Raw genomic sequence first — 21,138 nt, forward strand, 5'->3', positions numbered from 1 at the left:
ATCCTTGCATATTGCAAGTGCTTGAATGGGAGGCTTTATTACTAAATCTTTCTCTCGACTGTCTTGATGTGCTTGGGTGTCTTGTAAATCAATAGACTGACTGCTGATGACCTGATGTCCATCCAATCCTTTGTGTGTACAATATTCCATGCAGTAGCAAAAACAAACGTTTTTGCTAATACTAACTCTACTTTTACCATTTAAACATTGCCAATGTCTGTCTCGATAACACTGCTACAAAATACATTCATGTGCTGTACAAGATGTCCTTTGTGTCATTGTGCCGTTGGTGAAGGCGTTAAAAAGAAATGTTGCGGTGTTGTAGCGAGAAATTCCATCTCGCTTTTTCTCAATCAAGAAAGGACTAGTATTTTTGATAACCCAAGTTTCGCCTTGCTGTATTTTTTTTTTGAAGGTGGGACACTCATTTTTCAACAGCGAAATAATAAAATTTCTATACGAGCAGTCATTAATTAAAAAGTGCACTTTACGAAGCAGAATGCTCGTAGAATTCGTGCTGATGTCTCCTTGAATAACTGGAAATTCGGAGTTGAAAAGTCTTGAACATTCTGCGTATGCCAAAATGAGCTATGTGGAATTTTTAGAAATTGCCAATAGCAGATAACACAATTCCAATCTTTGGCCTGGATTGCTCAAAGTGATGCATAGTACTTGCAGAAGAAACGAAAATGCATAATTGACTAAATAAAATTGGAGTAACACTTAAACTTAATCTAGGGCGCATATAGCAGTTAAAGTGAAGGCACATCCACCTGGTGTGAATTTTAAAACGAGAACCAGTCTTGAGATAAGTGGTGTCAAACTTTCACTAAGTTTGTTTTAGAAATGAGTAGACAATTCAGCAGGAGATGATGATGCCAGGAGATGTAAATACCTGAGCACATCGATGACAAACATTAGTTGTCGTGATAAAGAGTGCTGCAAATTGCTACAGGGAAAGGTATCTCAATTTTGGTTCAACAGACCACGAAGCTGTGACTGAACAGGAATCTGTCACAAATGATAAAGCAATACTTCCATTCTTGAATAATATGCCTTAGCTTTTGGCACAAACTGGTTTTACATGTGAAAGAAAAAAAAATTATTTTCTTGCACATTCTGTTTGCACTGATTTATTCAGGAATAACACCCAAGTCAAGCACTGTCTTGGTAGCAATGCTGAGCTTTGGAAATTCACAGCAGCATCACAAATCTTGTTTAGAGTTACATGTTTGGACTAGAAGTGCTCTAGATATTAAATGCGACAACTTCAGGAGTCTCAAAAATGGCACATGGCAGTGAATAGCTCACCTTTGCATGAGAATTGCAGCCATTCTATGTTCATTTGGGTTGTGACAAAACATGACGGCATTAGCATTGAATAACACATACAAAGTGATCACAACACAGCAAAACAGCTTGTTAAAAAGGTTAAGAAGCAAATGAGCTTCTTTTAAGCTTCAATGTTGTCTCTCTCTTTCTCTCTCTCTCTCTCACACACACACACACACACACACACACACACACACACACACACACACACACACACACACACACACACACACACACACACACACACACACACACACACACACACACACACACACACACACACACACACACACACACTTTGAAAACAATATAACCTTAACTAACTAAAAAAGTTCATAGACAAACTGATTTTGCTGCCTTGAAAACATGTCCTGTATACAACAAAGTTAAAAGAGCAGCAGTAAAACTACATTGAACATCTTAGTGGAATGCCATTAAAGCTAAAACAATGGGCCTCACCAAAGCCATAAAAACACTGCAAGTACTTTTCTAAAAATGTATTCAGCAAAAAGGTTTTGTCATAAAGAGCGAAAAAACATTTCAAAAAGTTTCTAAAAATGTCTTCTCCGAACAGGTTACATCAAAAAGTGTCCAAAAGCATTTCTATGAAGTATCTTCCACCAAACAGTTGTTGCCAAAAAATGGCAGGCACTTCCATAAACAGACTAAAGAAATATCTCAAGACTAACTGCAAATAAAACAAGAAGTCACAGATAACCATAAGCTCAACAGTGATTGAATGTCAATGACAGCAAAATGTAAAAGGCTGCTAAACAACAATAGCATAAACATCCTCGCTTGCAAAACAACTCCTTTTACAACACTAACTGCCTTGTCAAGGTCGGTTACACAACTTTGCAGGACTTGTTTGCATCTGTCCTCTTCAGAAGGTGTTTTGTTTCAAACCCAAATACGAGTTCCATTATCTAAAATAATTGAGAAACAACAAATACCTTCACATTTGCATCCATAACTTGAATAACATTTTATACCTGGCTTAATGACATGCCAATTTTTTCCCCCTTAAATGCGAGACTTTAAGCCACTTTATTAAGATACAAAAGTTTCCTGAAAACTTAATTTTAGAAATTCTGCCTACCTGAAACATTTTAATGGGTATATTGTATGAAACTTCTTAATGTAATCTTACATTTGTTGCAGAGCGTAAATAAGCAGTTTTTAAATATTCAAAATATTGCGACTCTTGGCATAGAATACACAGAAAAAGGCTTCAGTCTCTGAATTCGGCAAATTGCATTCAAATTGCAAAGCAAAGTTGAGCTTAAGATAAAGCTTCCTTTTAAAATGGCTACCATTTTCTTCAAGAAAAAAATTAAAAATTCACATAGGAGTAAAAAGTACAACTTCAGGCTAATGCAACCACACTAGTGCAAAGTTATTTGCATTGTCAAACACAGCTCGAAACAGTGAATTGTCAATAGGAAAAGAATAATAGCAACAAAGGTTAAGTTTCATCAGTTTGACTTGGCATGATTAGAGTGCTAACTATACAGCGGATTCTCTTTAAACGGAACTTCAAGGGACCAGGGAAATTGGTTCCGTTTATCAGGAGTTCCATTTACTGAGATACATTATAGAGAGCATTGCATTACTAACAAAACCAACCAACCATGAGGATGGTGTTCCGTTTAGGCAGCAGTTCCGTTTAAGTGGTTTCCGTTTATCAAGATTCCGCTGTACTAAGCTATACACCCAGTCCGTCATCTTAAAACTGCCTTCACTTGAATAAAGTTGATGTCATTTAGGAATCTTCCTCAGTTCCATGGCCCTATGTAATCCAACTAAAAAAAAAGGGTATAGCCGTGTTTAAAAAGTCAATGGCATTTCACATGACCCAGCCATCTGCACGAAATAGTCCACATGTTTTGACTATTCACTCAAACTAACCTGTCATTGAGCTTGCGTTCTGCATAACACATTAAGAGTGAGCTTGTCCTATGATGCAAACTGAAGTTTCATCACATCAAGCAGAGCGGTGCTATGTACAATATGTCATAGATTACGGAATAGAGGAAATGTACAGACACTCATCTCGCAGATATTTCAGTCAAGTGAACCTGCATGCAGAACAAGACTGTTTCAGACATTCTCTGGGAGCTAAATGACAGACGTCCCACTGCAACAACTGAAGACTACCGCATGACGCCGTTCTCCACAAGGTGGCAATTACAGACGAATAAAAATTAAATGGAATGTCGAGCTACGTCTCCTTGAGTGCATAGTTGACGTCATCAACGCTGACATTCAACTGGATCTTGTGGAAGAGATCGTTTGTTCCGAGCTCTGACAGTAGCAGTCGGCAGCTTGACAGACGTGAGCTGATGCTTGAAACCTCAGAAAAGGTTGGCGGCTTTACTCCTGTACATAACAGAAAGGAAAAATAATGAGCTGTAACAAAAATGCATTAGCAAACAGCATCATACAACTATCAATTTCAAAGTACAGTCAAACCTCAATATATCGAACATGGATATATCAAATTATTGCATATATCGAACACTTTCTATATCGTCTGGAAAATCACATGCACTTTTAATTTTTGATTTCAAAAGTGGTCGGACGTAAAATGGATATATCGAACTTCGCCACTCCAGACCATGTGGACTGCTGCGCACTATAGCTGCACACATCAACTGCGCTGACGGTGCCATTTGAATGTAGCGGCGCATGCACATGGTGGCTTGGCTAGTTCGACGTCAACTACGCATTGCATTTGCCACACTGACTCCTCCTTGGTGCTGCGCTCCGCGTCTGTTGCGCCTCATGAGGAATGGCAGTTTGCTTCCACAAAGACCTGTGACAGTGCGTGTTTACTGGGCCCACTCATAGACGCCACGGCAGACGCCACTTAATACTTTGTTACTGACAGCGTTTCAACATTCTTCGAATGACGGATGTAGAGATCGCAGTGGAAGTAGCAGCCAAACAAAGATGCTGCCGAGGTTGGTGCCGCAAGCGCTGATGTTGCTCCGCTCCCAACTTCAACTGAGGCTGTAGCTGCTTTGGCCTTTCTATGCCACCACTTTGGTGCAACAGGAGGCACCACCCTACTGTTTGCGGATCATTTAGACTATGTTGAGGACGCCATGGTTAAGCACGTGACTGCCAATAAGAAGCAGGCTACACTGTTGCAGTACTTTCAGCCAAAGAAATAAATACCTTCTGTGAAACTTCAAGTGAGTGCTTACTGTAGCACGATTGGTTCATTGATTGATTTGTACGCATTCTTTACATGTTACATTTTCTTCTCTATTCTTTCACGTTCTTTTTACATTTTCTCGTCGAAAATGTTACACTTTCTACTAGAAACAAAATTTCTTTTTTTTTGTGCTTGAAAGTGACCAAAGAAGCTGCGAAGAAATAACAGCAAATGCATACGTAAAAAGCTGTTTGTAAGAAGCACACGCTCTTCAGGTATTTGTGTGCGAATCCGCGCATGCTGCGCAAGACGTTGCAAAATTTTTTGAATGCCCCATGTACTACTCAAGTGCGAGTACCGTACTTACTCACATAATGATCGCACCTTATTGTAAAAAAAAATTGATGCAAATTGAGGGGTGCGATCATTACGCGGGTTAAATTTCCTGCGAAAAGAAAGAAATGTTTTTTTCATCCTGCGTTTGCTGTGGGATGAGAACAGGTCAACAAATAGGTGGCTACCGCTGTAACAGTGTGGGACACCAAAACAAAAATGGCGGCTGGCGGAGAAAGCTGAATGCGCGGAATTAAATTTTTTTTTTCTCGCGAGTAGATTATGCGCATTGAAGCAGTTTCTTCCGTATCAGTAATGATTAATATTGTTACTATCGGCAAGTTTGCGGCAATGACATAGCTATGACCACTTTGAGGGGACAGAAACAGAGATGGGTGCGCTTGGCTGCCAGTGACAGAAACCCATGACGGGCACGCTGCGGAAACTGTGGCATTTGTGCTCACTACTATCCTAAAACGGCACGCTTCTGCTAAGGGTGGGCGAATATCTTAGCTGTGTTACAAGTGTTGACACGTGAATAGGGTACACTTGTAACGCATCAGTGTAAACGTGGTGCTATCGTTGCCACTCGCGATTTGTTGCGTGCCCACGAGTGCAGAGGAGAAGAATCAAAAAGCGCCTTTTTTGTTATTGTTGACCACAACCATTATAAAGCCTACAAATAAAAAAGCCAAGGCAAGTTTGGTTGTAGCTTTTTTTTCATGGAAGTGCGGAAAGTGATGAAAGGAATGAAATGGGCCATCTGCTTAAGAATGTTCAGTGTGTGCAGATCGCTTGGTATGTCTTGAAGAGTCGTTCGCGTAGCATTCGACAGATGGCAAGCGCAATCATCATTAGCTAGACTTGGCATGCGACATATCACTTTGGCAAGTTTAGGGTGTGATCGTTACATGGGAAAGGAAAAAAGTCAAATTTTGACGACAATATTTAGGGGTACGATCATTACACAAGTGTGATCATTATGCAGGTAAATACGGCACCGTATTTACATGACTGTAAGTCGACTTATTCTTTAAAATTTGAAAATCTGAAGTGAGGGGGTAGACTTACAATTGAAAACCAAAACATGGAACCGAAGAAAGAAAAGCGAGACCAACGGGATATCGGGGGAGCTACAACGTAGTTACAATTTTATGTTTGCTCTACGGCCCCCACCCGTAGCTTTCCGCTATCCCGCACGTCTGTTCGCTTTTCGGAAGGGTTTTTCAACATTTTTGAGAGTTTTTACAGTGCACACAGCACTCATGGGGGTGTGTCGATAGTTCATGAAGAGCAGACACCGCTCGCGCGTTTCTCCTTCCTTGTAGCTTTTTAGTTTCATGCGTTTGATTTGCCTGCCGGCCATGTCCTAATTCCGTGCTTCCTCAGTTGTCAAGAGTGCTCAGAGTCCAATAAACATTCGGCACTTGTTCACAGCAGCATTGAAGAGGGCTGCCATCCTTTACGCTGAAGAAACAAATAGCTGCGCAGTGGGCTGCAAGTTTGATGTTTCTTAATGGGTGGTGCGAGTGGCGACGACAGCGAAGCAAAATTTTCACCTGTGACGCCAAGCAAAGATTTCCGCAGGTCGAAGTCGGACCGAAGTTTCCGCGGGTGAAGGTTTCCGGAGCTGAAGGCCAAGCTTGCAGCGTATGTCGCCGAAATGCGTGATCGGTCATTGCCAGTGACATGCGACATAGTCATGAGACAAGCCTGGATCTTCGCCTTTTAAGGATTTGCTCCGCTGTGAGCACGAGTAGCTGGCGACAGAAGACCGCGAACTTATGCCAACCGGACATGTCAAAAGAGCCTCCCTGACGGCTCTGTGTGGTTTGTATGTATGCAAATGCGGGATTTCGCTGGACGACGACGTGTTGTGGGACCGTAGCAGCAATGACCATTCCAGCTACTAATAAACTTTCATTGTGGAATGCGCTCACGGGAATGCTCTTTTTTCCCCCTGTCACACGCGATATGGGGAGGTCGACTTACATTTGAGTTAAAAGGGGGGAGGCTACACTTGAAATACAACTTTTTTATTTGTGGACAGATCTGAACGAAATTTTCACACTTTGTGTATTTTAATATGCAGATTCAAAAAATATAATTAATTTTGCCACAGGATAAGTAGTTTCTGATATACTCTAAATACATTGTATAAGCTGAGTCCTTTGTTTGGAGGAAAATTAGCATCTAAACAGAAAACCCTAACACAGTAATTTGAGTATAAAGACTATCTAGGATGTTCAGGGAGTGCCATAAGGTATTATTCAATGTTCTAGGCTAATCTGAGCAAGAGTTAGAGTTCATCAAAGTTGTGAGAAAAAAATGCCATCTTGACATGTCAAGCATGTGACCCATTTCAAAAACTTTTTAAAAAGAGTGCTGCTTTGAAAAGGTGCATATTGCTTACTGCATACATTTATCTTTCTGGCAAAAAAAAAATTATGTTGATAGCTGAAATAGGACAGAAGCTATTTTACCTCCAAAATTGGAAGTCTGTCGGTATTGTTGTTTTGAGAAATCAAGGAAAAACATTCTGCAACATCTTTATTGAGAACATACCAATAAAATCTCAAGGAAATTCACCAGGGGCATAATCTGGATACATCCTATCTTTTTGCCGCTTTTTGGCCAGCTTCCTTGCGCTCAAAGAGGCTTCTCGCTTCTTGCTGGAGTTCGCACTTCGAAGGTCCGGCGCTCCGGACGTTTTCCGGCGCTCGCTGCGCGCTCGCTACTTTCTTCAGTCGTGAAGGAAACGGTGCCTGCACGATCTGTGCCAACACGCGTGGCGTGGGCGGACGAAGTGTTGACGCTAGACGTGCCAGTTTGCAGCTCGGAACTCGATCCGGTAGAATGTCCAGGCAGACCAGCAACCGGCAACTCCGCGAGTATGACAGGCCTAGCCGCCTTCCGTCGCGCATTCCGCAGCCGCTTCACGCATAGTAGCCTTGAGACGACAATCTTTTTCCAGCCATTCGGGCAGCGAAATGAGCATCTTATCAAACGTCGCGAAGCAAGCGGCTGAACAAACGTAGACAGCGGCGCGATGAAACCAGAGATAAACAAACGTAGCGAGCCGCGTGAGCGGTCGAGCGCGCGCCGACGAGCACCGGACCAATAGGAGCGAGGCGCGCGGGGGGTGTGCGCGCTTTGGCCAATCGGCGGCACGGACGCATCCTCCAGAAATGACGCGATAGCGTCGGTTTCCCTTCACCGACGCCATTTTGAACTGGTGCAAAATGCGCACAAAGAAAACAGCTTCAAAACAAGCGCAAGATGGCGGCCATCGGCCACCGCGTTCGCAAATGGTGACGGCGCGAAGTTTGAACATTTTTGACCAAATTTTGCTGATTTCGCGTTCACCCTGGCCCCTTTAAGCGCGATTTTTTATTATTTTCCGATTAAATTTAGCTTCTAGATTTCGCGGAGGGATTCTTGAATGTATAAACGTAGCGAAAATGCACTTTTCCGAAAATCGACTTTTTTGTGATTTTTTGCCGTTTCAAGACCCGCGTCCCCCCTTAACTTACAATTGCGTAAATACGGTAGTTGTCCAGCTTTGTTTGTAAAAGACTTACCTTCGAGCCTGCAGATGGTGATGTGCTGGTTGTAGACCTTGGAGAAGGTCGTCTCCTCGACGCCTGTCCGACGAAATTCGGCAACCACTGCGCGCATGAAGAGCTGTTCCTGTTGCGAGAGGCATCTGTATAACAGATTAAAGGCGCTCAACAAACATGACCTTGGAAGCAGCACAGATACAAATCGTTTAACATTAGAGGTTTTAGCAAGAAAGTATACCAAGAAAAAAATCTGGGATCATGTTCTTGAAACTTCACTTGCCGTATTTACTCGAATCTCTATTTACTCAAAGTTGCATGCGCCTTGGAATAGAGTGCAACTCTAAATCTGCATTACCATATTGTCATTGCCATTTCAAAATGGCCACCTCGTATGCGCTTCGAGCATAGCTGCCGTAGCTTCCTCCATGGGCTGTAATATGCGCTTAGGTTAGTCAACCGATCAGTTTCCAGTTTTCTGAGTTTGTTTTATCAGCATGGAAGTGCCGAATGCAAAGACACGCTGAGTTCATCATGATGCTGCAATTAAAAGGAGAGTGATCACGCATGCAGAGATGGACGGAAGTCGGGCCGCCATCATGGGCATTCGGAGTTCCCGAAACTTGTGTGCCTGACTGGCGAAATCAGGAGAGGCCCTATCTTGAAAGTGATCTGCGTTGGAGACAGAGTCTATGCTTCTAAGTGCACTGCGCCGTGTTCTTGTCACTTAGTTCGCATTGAAGCGGGAGGCCACTCAAATACCAATTTGCTCGCTCCCGCTACTGCACTTCCTCACTCCAGCGTCTTGACAAAGAGTTTCTTTCTGTAGTCACTGAGCGAGACGTGTTCATGTTTGCTTGTGCGTGTGTGACGCTATGCTTGCTAATTTAGTTAGTAAGCGAATATCCAAAGTTTTTACGACTGACAAAACTAGTATCCTTAATTTTCGTATAGCTACCTACTAATTTGCTATCGGAATTGATGTTTCGCCTTTCGGGCGAGACTGCGACTTTTTATTTATTGCACCATTAGTGTATTGGGAGTAAATCTTTGTTTTTCCAAATGAGAGAAAGTTGTATTTCTGTATGAAAGAATGAGGTGTGCAAAGTAAAGAACAAAGTAACAAACAAAACAAAGAACAAAACAAAGTAAAGAACTTTGCTTTGTTTAGGCCATGGCAAACGTGTGCGCGTTGCAATTGCGGACATTTTTTTTTTTTTTACTTGGTCATGGAAAACAGGTGTGCATTACAATCGAGTAAATACGGTATCTTTCATCTATGAGAGGCCACTGCCATGTCAATCGTCTAATTACCACACAAGCTGCCATCTTAAGTCACTGTTTCTTGAATGCTGGCCACTGATTGACTGATTGGGGAATTCACCGACCCGAAGCAACTCAAGGGCTACAAGAGACGCCAGAGTGGAAGACACCAGGTGCATTTTGACTGCCTGGGCTTTCTTTTTTTTACAGGCACTCGCGTCGTCCAAATGGGAGGCTGCCCTAAGCAGCCCTGATCTTGAAGCACAGCTATGGGCTGTCCATCGGGCCTGCGACGCAGAAAGGCCGAGAGGCTCGGCCTTTCTGTACCGACGTGGGAGAGGCCCGCTATGTGCTGACGCGCGTTCCGAAGGACCAGAATAAAATTTTACCATACCATAAGCATGGTACACAAGGATTTGCATTGTCTCCATTGGATCGCAGCCACAGTGGCCGAGAACTGAATCGACAATCTTGCACTCAGCTGCAAAACGACAAAGGCAATCAGCCACCATGGAATGTCCAGCCTACGAGGAAATGCTTTCACATCACAAGTTTCGTCAATGCAAGATGTGTTCTTCAGGAAGAAGACTGTTTGCTTCCCTAAACCGGTTAGTATTTTCTGCAGACTGCATTTTAAGGAGCAACAGTCAGCTACCGCTGTGTGATGTTGCTGGTGTTTGACAAACAGAAAATATATAACAGTTTAAAACACAAAGAAGAGAGATCTCACCGCATGGCAAGGATCTTGGGCGAAGAGAACATCTCTTGAATGGCACGGTCGACGCAGGTCATACCGACTACATGCCTCGACGTTTTCTTGGGACTTTCATGTAACGAGTGCTCCGCGATTTCGGCAGCACGACGGCAGACGTCAAGCGCACGACGTGCATCTCCGGACACTGCTGCCACCTGTTTCAATGGACAAAAAAGGCAACGCCCAATGCAGTGATGCTAATAGCCCGACTCATTTCGGAGCAGCCAAAAATGCATTTCAGAGCAGTAAAATGGACTTTCAGAGCAGGTTTATGAAAGCGATTGCAAGCTATACTATATGGGGCTATTACAGTGGGCAATGCATGTGAAAGCAGTAAGTGGTCACTGGTCATACATTCAAACACTAAAAATTATCCCCCCCCCCCCCCCCCCCAATTTATCGTAGTCCTTGCTGTCGACTGCGACGAAGCGGTGGTGTCTTAAGATGTGCTTAAAAAATCACGGAAGCACTTAGACGTGCTATGTCAAGAATTCAGAAGAGTTTTGAAAACATTCAGCATGACTTTGTTGCATGAACGTATGCGTAGCCTTGCATATACGATATAGCAAGGCTTAACTAGCGGCGCTTCGTCAGTATCCAGTGGCGAAAGTTGGTGTTCGGTGCCGAGTCGACCAAAATCTTGAAAGCGGCCGTACGCCACTCTTACATCGTGAAATTGCCACGCCAGGAAAAGTGGGGGATAGGCGACAAATTCAATAGCGGAAACGTTGTTCACGGCTGCCATGTCTGTGCCAACATGTGCGTTTTGTTCGAAATATCGAGCAAGACACCATACAGCATCCAAAACTTCGATCACCGTTTTACATTGGTCACACAGGAGTGCGGGATCTGGCTCGGTGCCAGCGCGCTCGCTCGCTGCCGCCAGAAAATCGAGGTTGCTTAAGCAACCCCCATGCGTTGGGGTAACTCGAGCAAGAAACATCAGTACGATCTCTTGACTCGGCCCACAATGAAGCTAATGCAGCTGCTGGTCCATGCCATGCCACTTTAGATGGCGCGGTAAAACGGCGCTTGAGGGCATAGTTCTGTTTTTTGAAAGTGCAAGCAACCCTTTCGGTGCAGAGTGGGCGCAATTTCCCTTATTTTGATGAAATGTAGCGGGATGTAGCAGAGTTGGCCTTTTGGCGCAGTTCGGCGCAGTTGCTGCAGTGGTAGCACCAATGTGATCAGTCTGTCGATTGGGTGTTCCACATGACACACGTACTGCACCTTGCACTAATGCATTGTGAAAAGGGTTGAGAAAGCCACCCCGTTAGAGTTCAATCCTTTCTCCATGGCGCCGGCCACATTGCCTCCATCCTAATGAATGAACAAAGTCAACCCTTTGTCGAGCTCTTAAACACTGTTGCAGTAAAAAGGACTTAAAAAAAATAATACTGGAGCAAGAGCGAGTAATGTTGACGTCCTTACCTTCCTTGCAACAAGCTGTACAGCATCAGGATCGAAGGCTTCTAAGCCTTGCATCCGGGACAACACAATCTCTTGCAGCTGTTTGTGGTTGTAAGGGTGAAAGGTCATCCTGGTCAAGCCCTGCAGGACAGAAAAGAACAGACGGATTAAGAGGTGTGCTACAGTGATAGTAGATGGACTCGGGCTTTGTTGTGTTGCTGTGCCAGCAGAACATACATCACATGCATGAACTGGAACTTCAACTACTGTTGCTTGGTTGTTAAATGTACAACAGGTTTGCCATATAGCCAGATTCAAAATTTATCGTAATTGTAAATGCAGTCGCCGATAGGTATTTTTCATACAAGGACGGTGTCGAAAAAATCAGGCCAGCCCCGTGTGCGGCAGGCCGGGACAAGGAATTGCAATGGTAAAATCAATTTGTTGTTTTTTACAATTGCTGTATTGTGGAAAAATTGATAGAGGCTGTGAGTGCATTTTGCATTTGCCTGTTGTGATGCGCATTGTCGTGAAGTGCATATATCGCGCGCACAACGTTGACTCCACAACTGTGTCCGTTTAAACTGTGTTACACAAGCGAGCTTTTGCCGTTTTTACCAATACTTGCACATACAAACTTTTCTATATGCATTTGCAGAAGTTGCTGGCTGATCTAACCCCAGTTTGCATGCACTGGCGTCAGTGCAGGCTGTTAGCGTGATTTTGCGACAGATCAACATATATTCATCTACCGGTACAAACGTATACCAAGGATAAGCTCCCCGCAACACCCCTTCTGGCGAGGCCTAACCAGCGCTGCCTAGTCGAGAGACTGAGCCAAAAGTTGTGATTGCAGACTCAACAAAATGGTTCGCAGTGGCTGTATGGTACTTGCGAAATGGAGGAACCATCTCACCAATGAAACTGAGGGCACGTCTCGATTGTATGGTTCGCTTCCAAGACATGCGTGTCAGCTTGGTCTACATGTTTTACACGTGCACAATCTGGGAAAAATGCTGTTTTGGTTACAGTGTGGTACCGCTTAAAGTGCAGAAATTCGCGAATCTGGCGGGTTATGACCCGTCTATGCTATAACTGCTATTATAATTACTTCCATTACTTCCCTACTTGTGGTACCGAACTGTTCTGCCAACTCTGTAAAGATTTCGTTCACATCACATCATCCTTTTACCATCACAACAACTTATTGTTCGGGGGAAGCCAGGGACACATCAGTTGCCAACGTTTCTAACACCATAATAAATGAACCAATCAGTCGTTATCACATCCTCCAGCAGTAAAATGGCATTCAGCTATTGTTACTGGGATACAGCACAGCAGTGATATACTAGACACACAATTGGGACACAAATATGAAGGAAGAGTTGTTAGAAGCGCGTCCTTGTTCATATTCGTGTCTTCAGTATATGATATATCTCTGCAATGAGGCATCCCAATAATGTAATTACAACTAGCCCCAACGCATGCCTTAAGCATTCAGCTACACAGCCAGGTGAATACCAAAGCTCACCAGTCGGCTTGAGACGCGGTTCGACATGAGCCTTTCGGGCAAATCCATTGTGTTGGCAATGGTCAGCACGATGAGCCTGGATCTAGGCTTGGTGGGCCAGTCGAACAAGTTGTAGAGGACTTGCTGCTTGCGTGTCCACAGCAGGTCGAGCTCATCGATAAGAAGGACGACTGGATCGTGCCGGGGACCAGGTCGCTCAAAGCGACGACTCAGCAGCTCTGCCGCCTGTTCTGGTGATGCATTCTCTCCAGTCAAGGCCTACAAGACAGGATTTTTTCTTTTCTTTAGTTTGTGTCAAAACAAACTAGGCCCGCAACAATTTGCCATAACACGCAAAAGAGCACAATGTGAGAATCTAAGTATACTACATTTTCGTGCACTAAATTAGGCACAGAGCTGCTGGTGAAAACTCCTTCAATTTAAACTTGCAACGTGCATGAGCAGGCACGTACAGTCGGCAGCAAAGGTTTACGGACTGTGCATCAGCTGCGCATCAGCTGCCACGAGGACAACAATAGGCCAAAGATGTGTCCTCTTGTTAATTGTTCGTGTCAGTTTCCTCGCTCAGTATGAGGCTTCTCTATTTTTTCTCTGTTTCCCGTGTAACGCGCTCTGGCAACTGTGGTAAGCTGCCTCGGTCTCGAGAGCAGCGTCATTTGCACTATATCAGTACTTGCACCTGGGCTGGGCGCTTTGTGTCAGAATGAAGAAATGAAAAGGCGTCACACGGCACAAGAAAATTCATGTGCCAGTGAACCACAAGAGGACACATTCCTGTCCTAGCACTGCTCCCAACAGCAGGTGTAGCATTAGTAGGTGGTACAGAGATGCAGTTTGGCATGGGGCTGCATGGTAAGTAAACTTTTGCTTATGACTGTACATTAAAGTTTGTCTGTGCAAAAACAATGTCACATGGCTACCTAACTTGGTAAAAGCGGCTGGGATAGAAAGCATAATGTATGATAAATGTTCCTCTGACATGTGAACATTAGGAAAAACACACCCCCTCTAGACCTCCTTTCCCTTTAGGGAGAAATCCTCTAAAGAATCATAGCAAAGGTGCCCACGAACCTTTTCAGAAAGGAGTGAAATGCTTCCAATGCTGAAGGACGTCACCTCATGAACATTTCCCACAAAATAGCCTCGTACAGACAGAGTTATTACCAATCAAATGCTGCACCTTGTTCCACTTCTCATCACTGTGCTGAAATTAAGCATCAGCAGGGTCCCCGACTTTTGTTGACCTGCCCAACCTAGGAGGTCATAGTTATAGCAGTTGGTATCACTCTCCACCCCTATATGTGCCACTGCCTTACCATTCACGAGATTTATCCATTTTAGTACTACTGGAAGGTCGTGACTTGCAAAGTCAAGCCAATAGCCACTGTGTTTACAGTAGACTTCCGTCATTCGACTCCAGTTAAACTGATTTCTTTTTGCTTAGTTAGAACCCGACCGAAGGTTCTGGCCGGTGCCCCATGCATTTTTATGGGCCAAAACATTTGTTATTTCAATCCCAAATTGGCTTTCGCCAGATAAATTGAACTTGACCAGTCAGCATGCAAGAGCCTGACCCCTCGGTGACCCCCCTAGTGGTAGTGTCTGTTTTGGCGGAGCTTGTCACCTCCAGTCAAAAATGCATATTTTCGACCAGCACAGGAGGATTTTCAAGCAATAACCATAGCTCAAGATGTCCAATTATGGTATTTAATGAGGGTGTGCAAATAGTCAAAAAATGTGAAAACCATCGAATATTATTTTTAATATCTGTATTCGATTCGAAAAGAGGCACATTAACCTTTTTGAATATTCAGTTGGATACGAATACATTGTTGGCTGTGTGGGAGCAAACACAGTTCTTAGCATTTATTTCTATGTAATCTAATGTGTTATTTTTCGCGGAGTTTTGTGACAATTTCGTGCTGGAGGCAAAATTTCCCCTGTAAAGCGCGCTCAGTCATCAGTTGTCTAAGCTTTGTGGAAAAGCCGACCCCTCAGTAGCAAGTGTCACGGCTCGCAGTTTGTGAAGGTGTACATAGAACGCAACGAAAGTGGATGGAACGACTGTGTGAAAGAATCTAACTGCAATAAGAATGTTCTTTTCAAAAGTCCAGATCAATGGGCTGATCTACAGCAATCTGTCTGTCAGCGTTGAATTAGCAGAAGTCAACTGTATCAGTGCATTGAAGTATGCAGGAAAGGTGATGGGAATTTCAAGAAGTCAAAGAAAAGGGTAGCTGTTCATCTTAAGCAGAACTACAGTGAAACCTCGTTTAGCCGTAGTTGGCCGAAGCTCGGAAAAAGTACGTACTATACGGTAGTACAGCTTAACCGAAATAGCATGAGATCGCCCACTTACCTGTCAAAAATGGAACTCGGAGAGAGTGCGATGGAAGGGGAAAGAACATGCAGTATTTATTCACTTCGCACGACAAAAGTGTTAATTTCGTTTGGTGCCGTTGCGGCCTAGCAGCACGGTATCAGTGTCACGCAGTAGCAGTGTCACGTTCGATAGCACGAACGATGTCCAATTTTTCTTCTATGCTGAGCACCCGGAGTTTTTTTTATCTGAGCTTCAGTATGATACGAGTCCTTGTTTGCATGCCGCCACAATGCTCTCTGGCACGGCGCCGAAATTATGTTGATGATGTGGCTTCATGCGCAAATGCACAGGGCGCTTGGAGGCCGTTCTGATCTCTGAGGCTTGTTCTGCCGAGGACGGGCCGCCCGATGGAGACGACGCACTGCCGTGTTTCCGCGCCGAAAAGTGGAAACACTGCGTGTTAACCGATATGTACGCAATAAGCTGGTACGGTTTATGCGGATGCAAAACACATTATGTTCAATCGCCACTGAGTCGGGGATTTGACTTTACTACTTTTAAAAACGAAACTACTGTTCAAGCGGGTACGGTTTAACGAGGTTTTACTGTATAAGCTTACTGTTTGCTTGTACAGAAGTAACATTTGACTCAGGTGTTCACACAAGTACTAAACTGTTTCTTACTAGGCAGACAACGCTGCGGAAGCTAGAGTGATATTTTTCACTACCCACATTCTAAACCAATAAGTGCTGCGTGCTATACGACAGCAAGAAATTGGAATGTGTTGTGTACTTTGGTGCAATGCTGGCTTCACACATTGCTGTGCAGTCGCAACATATGAAGCAATTGTTACAAAGAAGACATGGCAGATCTAAACTACTATAACTGTGAAACAACAAGCGGAGTGACAGCTTGTACAAATGCACGAATTGTAAAACCTCCGCAGCACATTGCCAAAATTTACAGCCAAAACATAATGAATCACATACTGGAAGCACAAAGAAAAAAAAACAACAACACATGATTTGACATAACATTAACACCAACATTTAATAAATCAAGGAGAGGCAAAAACTGTCACAGGTCAAAAGACAGTTCACTACAAAATGAGCGAAGTGGTCCATTGCTACAATCACGATACACTTGCCTTAGCAGCATTGCCTGCTAATTATGAAATAGAGTGCAGACGAGTTTATTTACCATGCAATGTTGCAAGGCACTTTTGAAGTTAACTTGCTGAACCTTTATCGTTCAAATTCACACCCTCTCACTGCAGCAAATGAAATGCCAGCAGGATGCCTCGAGAACGTGCTTTGTGACCATAAAATGTCCGACTCACCCTGAGGATGTGACTGTAACACTGTGCGGGGTTGGTGAGCTTCATGCCATTGACCTCGACGAACTTGAAGGATTGAGTGTAGCCACCGTCAACGGACTCCTGCAGCACTCTGAGGACGTCATGAACGGTAGCAGTCTTGCCCGTGCCAGGCACGCCCGAAATGTACATGCACCTGTGAGGTATAAATAAATAAGAGCCCTGGTTCTGAATGCGCTGGTACCCGAGTTTGTTACCCATATACATGACTAAACTTATAGCACCATTACTGTATTCACTCGTTTGTAATGCGAGTTTTTTTTCATGATTTCCATTGCTTGATCTCGACCCTTGCGTTACATTTGAAGTCCAGCACAATTTATCATTTTAAAACAAACATTCTAAATCTCGCAGCTTATATTGTTATGCCGGCAGCCTGCACGTCCCGATCCAGTCGATCGAATCTACTAATCGATCGAAGTCAAAATTTGTTTTCTGTTGGAACTGACGCCATTTTCGCCGTGCTTGTGACTGGTACGGTTACAGTGCTGCAGCACCCTGTGGCCTTTCGCGCTTCGACTCTGTTTATTCGTGACGTTATGACAACGAAGCGCATTTGGGATGATGCCGGCTTCGAGAGGCGAGCAATTTTGATGGCCGAGAGGGTGGGAAACTGCCGTGACTCGGCAACTCAATGCCAACGATTGAACGATTCACGGATGGGAACACCAATGGAAGGCTCTCTTTAAATCCGAGGCCAGCCGGAAGGGCTCTGTGAACCTCGTAGCGACCTGGTAGTGTCTCCAAGTGAAATGGTTTTGTGGCCTCTTAAGAAGTACGCAATCTCAAACAAGCTTGGAGATGATGCGATTCTTGGGTGATCACTTTCGGAGATAGTTTCGCTTTCGCAAGGCTTGGCTCGTTCTGGCACGAATCCCCTCAAAGTATACGGCCGACAGCACTCTTGGCACTGACAGTGAGCTTCCACAGCACCAAAAATACTTGTCAGGGATGCTTTCCGTGACAAGTCAGGTGAAATTTCGTGAAAGTGAACCTCTGTTTGCCAATTGCGATCTCTTGAATAAAGGTGCCATTTCTTCTTCCTTTGATCTAGCGTTACATCCACGGTTTTACTTTTTTAATTTTAACTTGACTGCAAAGTCGACCCTCATGTTACAATAGTGGTCCCCTTACTTGAATAAATATGGTATTCTTTTTGGGGAAATTTCATTTTTTTGCCTGAAACATCCAAGTGCCTAAATAAATAATCTGATCCCAGCAGTCACTATAGAACTTGACATCTATTTAATGCAATACATTTAATTCATAACGGCTGAACAGTTCCCTAACGTTACCACTGTATGCTTCATATGTACATAAACACAGAGGGCCTGAGCTACAGCTTTATTTGTAAACAGCAATGAGTTGCACTCACTCACACCCGAGAAATGAGCGTGTGTGAATGAATGCACTACCTAATCACAAGTGTATGAAGCTAGGACGGCAACAAATGTTCTCACGGTGCCTCTCGCACTGCGGGCCTTGCAGGCTAGCTCGAAAGTTTTAGTTCTGAAAGCAGAATACATGGCACTTTCGCATTAAGAATGTAAATCTCATCTCCCTATGAGCATGAAAATTAAAAACAGGAAACAAAAATTTGTGTTTTCACTAGCGTTCTCATGATAAATCCACAAATTGGTCACTTCATTCTATTTTTGTGTGAGAGGATAGAAGAAATGAGGGAAGAATTTCAGCGACTCACCCTCCTGTACCATCTTGCAGCTTGCCCTCAATGAATGAGTAGATGTCCGCAAACTCCTGCTCTCGGCACGGAAGACAGGTTGGCACAGCAGACACGTGCAGTCTGCGAGTTTGTAAGCAGATGAAAAGTGGAAAGGAGCATTAGGAGCGACACGTTGAAGGCAAAGCTTTTTAACTCGGCTAGAACCTCACTCCCTCATTATACTTATTGTTTGGCTTTTGATACACTTTAATGTCAGCGACAATGTTCACGAACACCCAACTTTCTTTGACTACACAAGTGCTTTTGCCATTTGCCTTGGTCGGATGGCAGCTACCACAGCTGGGAAGCAAACCCCCGATCCTTTGCTTGGCAGTAGAATGCCACAGCCAGTGAACTGCTGCGGCCAACTGAACGGAAATAGGTTGATGGGCAATGAATACTGTTGGAAGAGGAACAACTCTGTGAGCTGTTGCCACTCCATCCGCAGGCGATCCTTTGGCATTGACATCACAAGTGCAGGTGCGGCCTGAAAGAGATAGCTGAGGATCGATTTCGGGGTTTCTTCACAGTTTGTGGCAACCACAGCTGCATCTATCACAGTGGTGCTAAAATGAACTTTGTTCTTAGCTTCGTGGGCGGCTTGGAGCTGTAACACGAGTGTGGGCTCCGAGCTCGGCACATGCGCATCACTGTTGTGTATCCTCACGCTGATTTAACAGCATTAAATTATGAGCGGAACAAGATGCATGACGCAGCAATTTGTCCCATTTAAAAACAGAAGCACTGAAGTGCTTTGTATAAGCTCTGCATGCTTTTAAACCGTGATGCATTGTCAGGTGCACCTCCGAGCCTACAAGAGCATCAAAGGAAAGGCATCGTCAACCCACGTCTCACCGTGACTTGGCTATGTCGAGTGGTGTCTGCGGTCCCTCAATGGCTTGGCTCCTCCTTGGAATAGACGGAGTGAGGCACAGTGTTGACAGCCTTGGGGTTCGTGGTGTTCGCGGAGTCCGTGGAGTCCCGGCAAGTGACTTCTTCACAGAGGTGCGTGGAGTTCGCATTGAGGGCAGCTTCTGATTGAAGTAAAAAAAAGGAGAGAGAAAGGAAAGAAATGTGGCACAGGCCTTGATTATAAATGCTTCTCATTATGAACTAGAAACTATATTGCATCGATTTCAAGTTGAAAACAGCTTCAATATAACTAGTAACATTAGAGGGAAAAAAAAAGGCATAACTATTAAACTAACGTGATTTATGTGAACATTGTTCAATACAGGGAAGGAGCAGAAAACAGAAGGACAAAGGCCTGCGCTGTGAATTGTTAGCAAGAATTTTCGAACACTTCAGGGTATCTTGAAACATTGCTGGCACAGATGTGAAGCAATGCATGAAAGCACGGCAGACCAAGAATCTTGGCGTGCACCTGACAGTAACGAACATTATTGTTGATTTCCAAGAGCTTTTAAGGTTACTTTGGCTCTGCTTTTACTTCAACCCTAAAGTACTACTCCACTCAGCATTCTCTCATAGACATATTTCTGTTTTATCCACATACCTTGTGTTGCTTCTTTGGTGTCTCAAAGTCATCATCCTCTTCATCACTGGATGAAGAGGAGCTTGCGAAGACTTCATCAAAGTTGGGGTCCTCATCGTCACTTGTGTCGCATTCCTCTCCCTTGTTGAGCTGCAACTTTCTCGGCTTCGCCCCAAGGTCAAGTTTCCGTCTGCTCCGTGGAGTCTGCTTCCGCTCCGTCTCACTAGATTGCAATAACCATGCTTAATCAACATTACGACAAAGAGACATCTGCTGAGGATTAACAATATTAACCATTAAAATCCAACAGTGACGACGAAACAAGCCAAGTTGATTAGTAATTATAAGTAGCTTCTTCAATGTGCACTGTGCAGAATATGTTCTTCATAACTCTAAGCTGTCAGCGCCTTTCATTTAACTTTTAGCCTGTAGTACAGTGTAATTGGGTTGTTTGTGTAATAACAAACAAGGTTTGCTCTAAGCACACATCTTTTGTGGAATACATATACACTATATTGACGATGATTTGCCATTAGATACAACACACAAGCAGCAGCCAACAAAGCGCAGCACAAACTGACAAGCAACACAATGTTTCTAAGTCACAGTCGCCTTTTCAGAGACTCTTCTGTTGCCTTGTATTTCGGCCGCTTCAGCAATACGAATAAACTTGCTCAATGCAAGTACTGTAAAAATCTGGACATATATTTCGAGAATTTTTTTCCTATTATTAGTGTCCGAAATTTACGCCTCGCACTATACGCAGATCCAAACCAACATTTCAGCCAGAAATCGGCCTCAAAGTTTTGGTTTCATTACTGCTGAATCGTCCTCATGATCTTCTAGCAAACAGGAAGTGCCATCAAGAGATGGTACGAC

At 43.9% G+C, this 21,138-nt stretch overlaps 1 protein-coding gene across 1 annotated transcript in view; it reads right to left on the reverse strand.

The window, feature by feature from the left end:
• Positions 1 to 1,117: 1,117 nt before the first annotated feature.
• The window catches only part of Orc1 (origin recognition complex subunit 1), a 34,876-nt gene continuing 14,855 nt past the window's right edge, over positions 1,118 to 21,138 (reverse strand). Inside the window, exons 9-17 of the mRNA XM_075672472.1 lie at positions 20,281 to 20,482; positions 19,620 to 19,798; positions 18,744 to 18,845; positions 17,006 to 17,177; positions 13,344 to 13,601; positions 11,834 to 11,953; positions 10,379 to 10,557; positions 8,407 to 8,531; positions 1,118 to 3,711 (exon numbers count right to left, since the gene is read on the reverse strand). Of these exons, the coding sequence (XP_075528587.1) occupies positions 3,554 to 3,711; positions 8,407 to 8,531; positions 10,379 to 10,557; positions 11,834 to 11,953; positions 13,344 to 13,601; positions 17,006 to 17,177; positions 18,744 to 18,845; positions 19,620 to 19,798; positions 20,281 to 20,482 (1,495 nt within the window). The 3' untranslated portion in view covers positions 1,118 to 3,553. The remainder of the gene's footprint in view (positions 3,712 to 8,406; positions 8,532 to 10,378; positions 10,558 to 11,833; positions 11,954 to 13,343; positions 13,602 to 17,005; positions 17,178 to 18,743; positions 18,846 to 19,619; positions 19,799 to 20,280; positions 20,483 to 21,138) is intronic.

Source organism: Dermacentor variabilis, chromosome 10 (genome assembly GCF_050947875.1).
Source record: "Dermacentor variabilis isolate Ectoservices chromosome 10, ASM5094787v1, whole genome shotgun sequence".
In the NCBI taxonomy this organism is placed as follows: Eukaryota; Metazoa; Arthropoda; class Arachnida; order Ixodida; family Ixodidae; genus Dermacentor; species Dermacentor variabilis.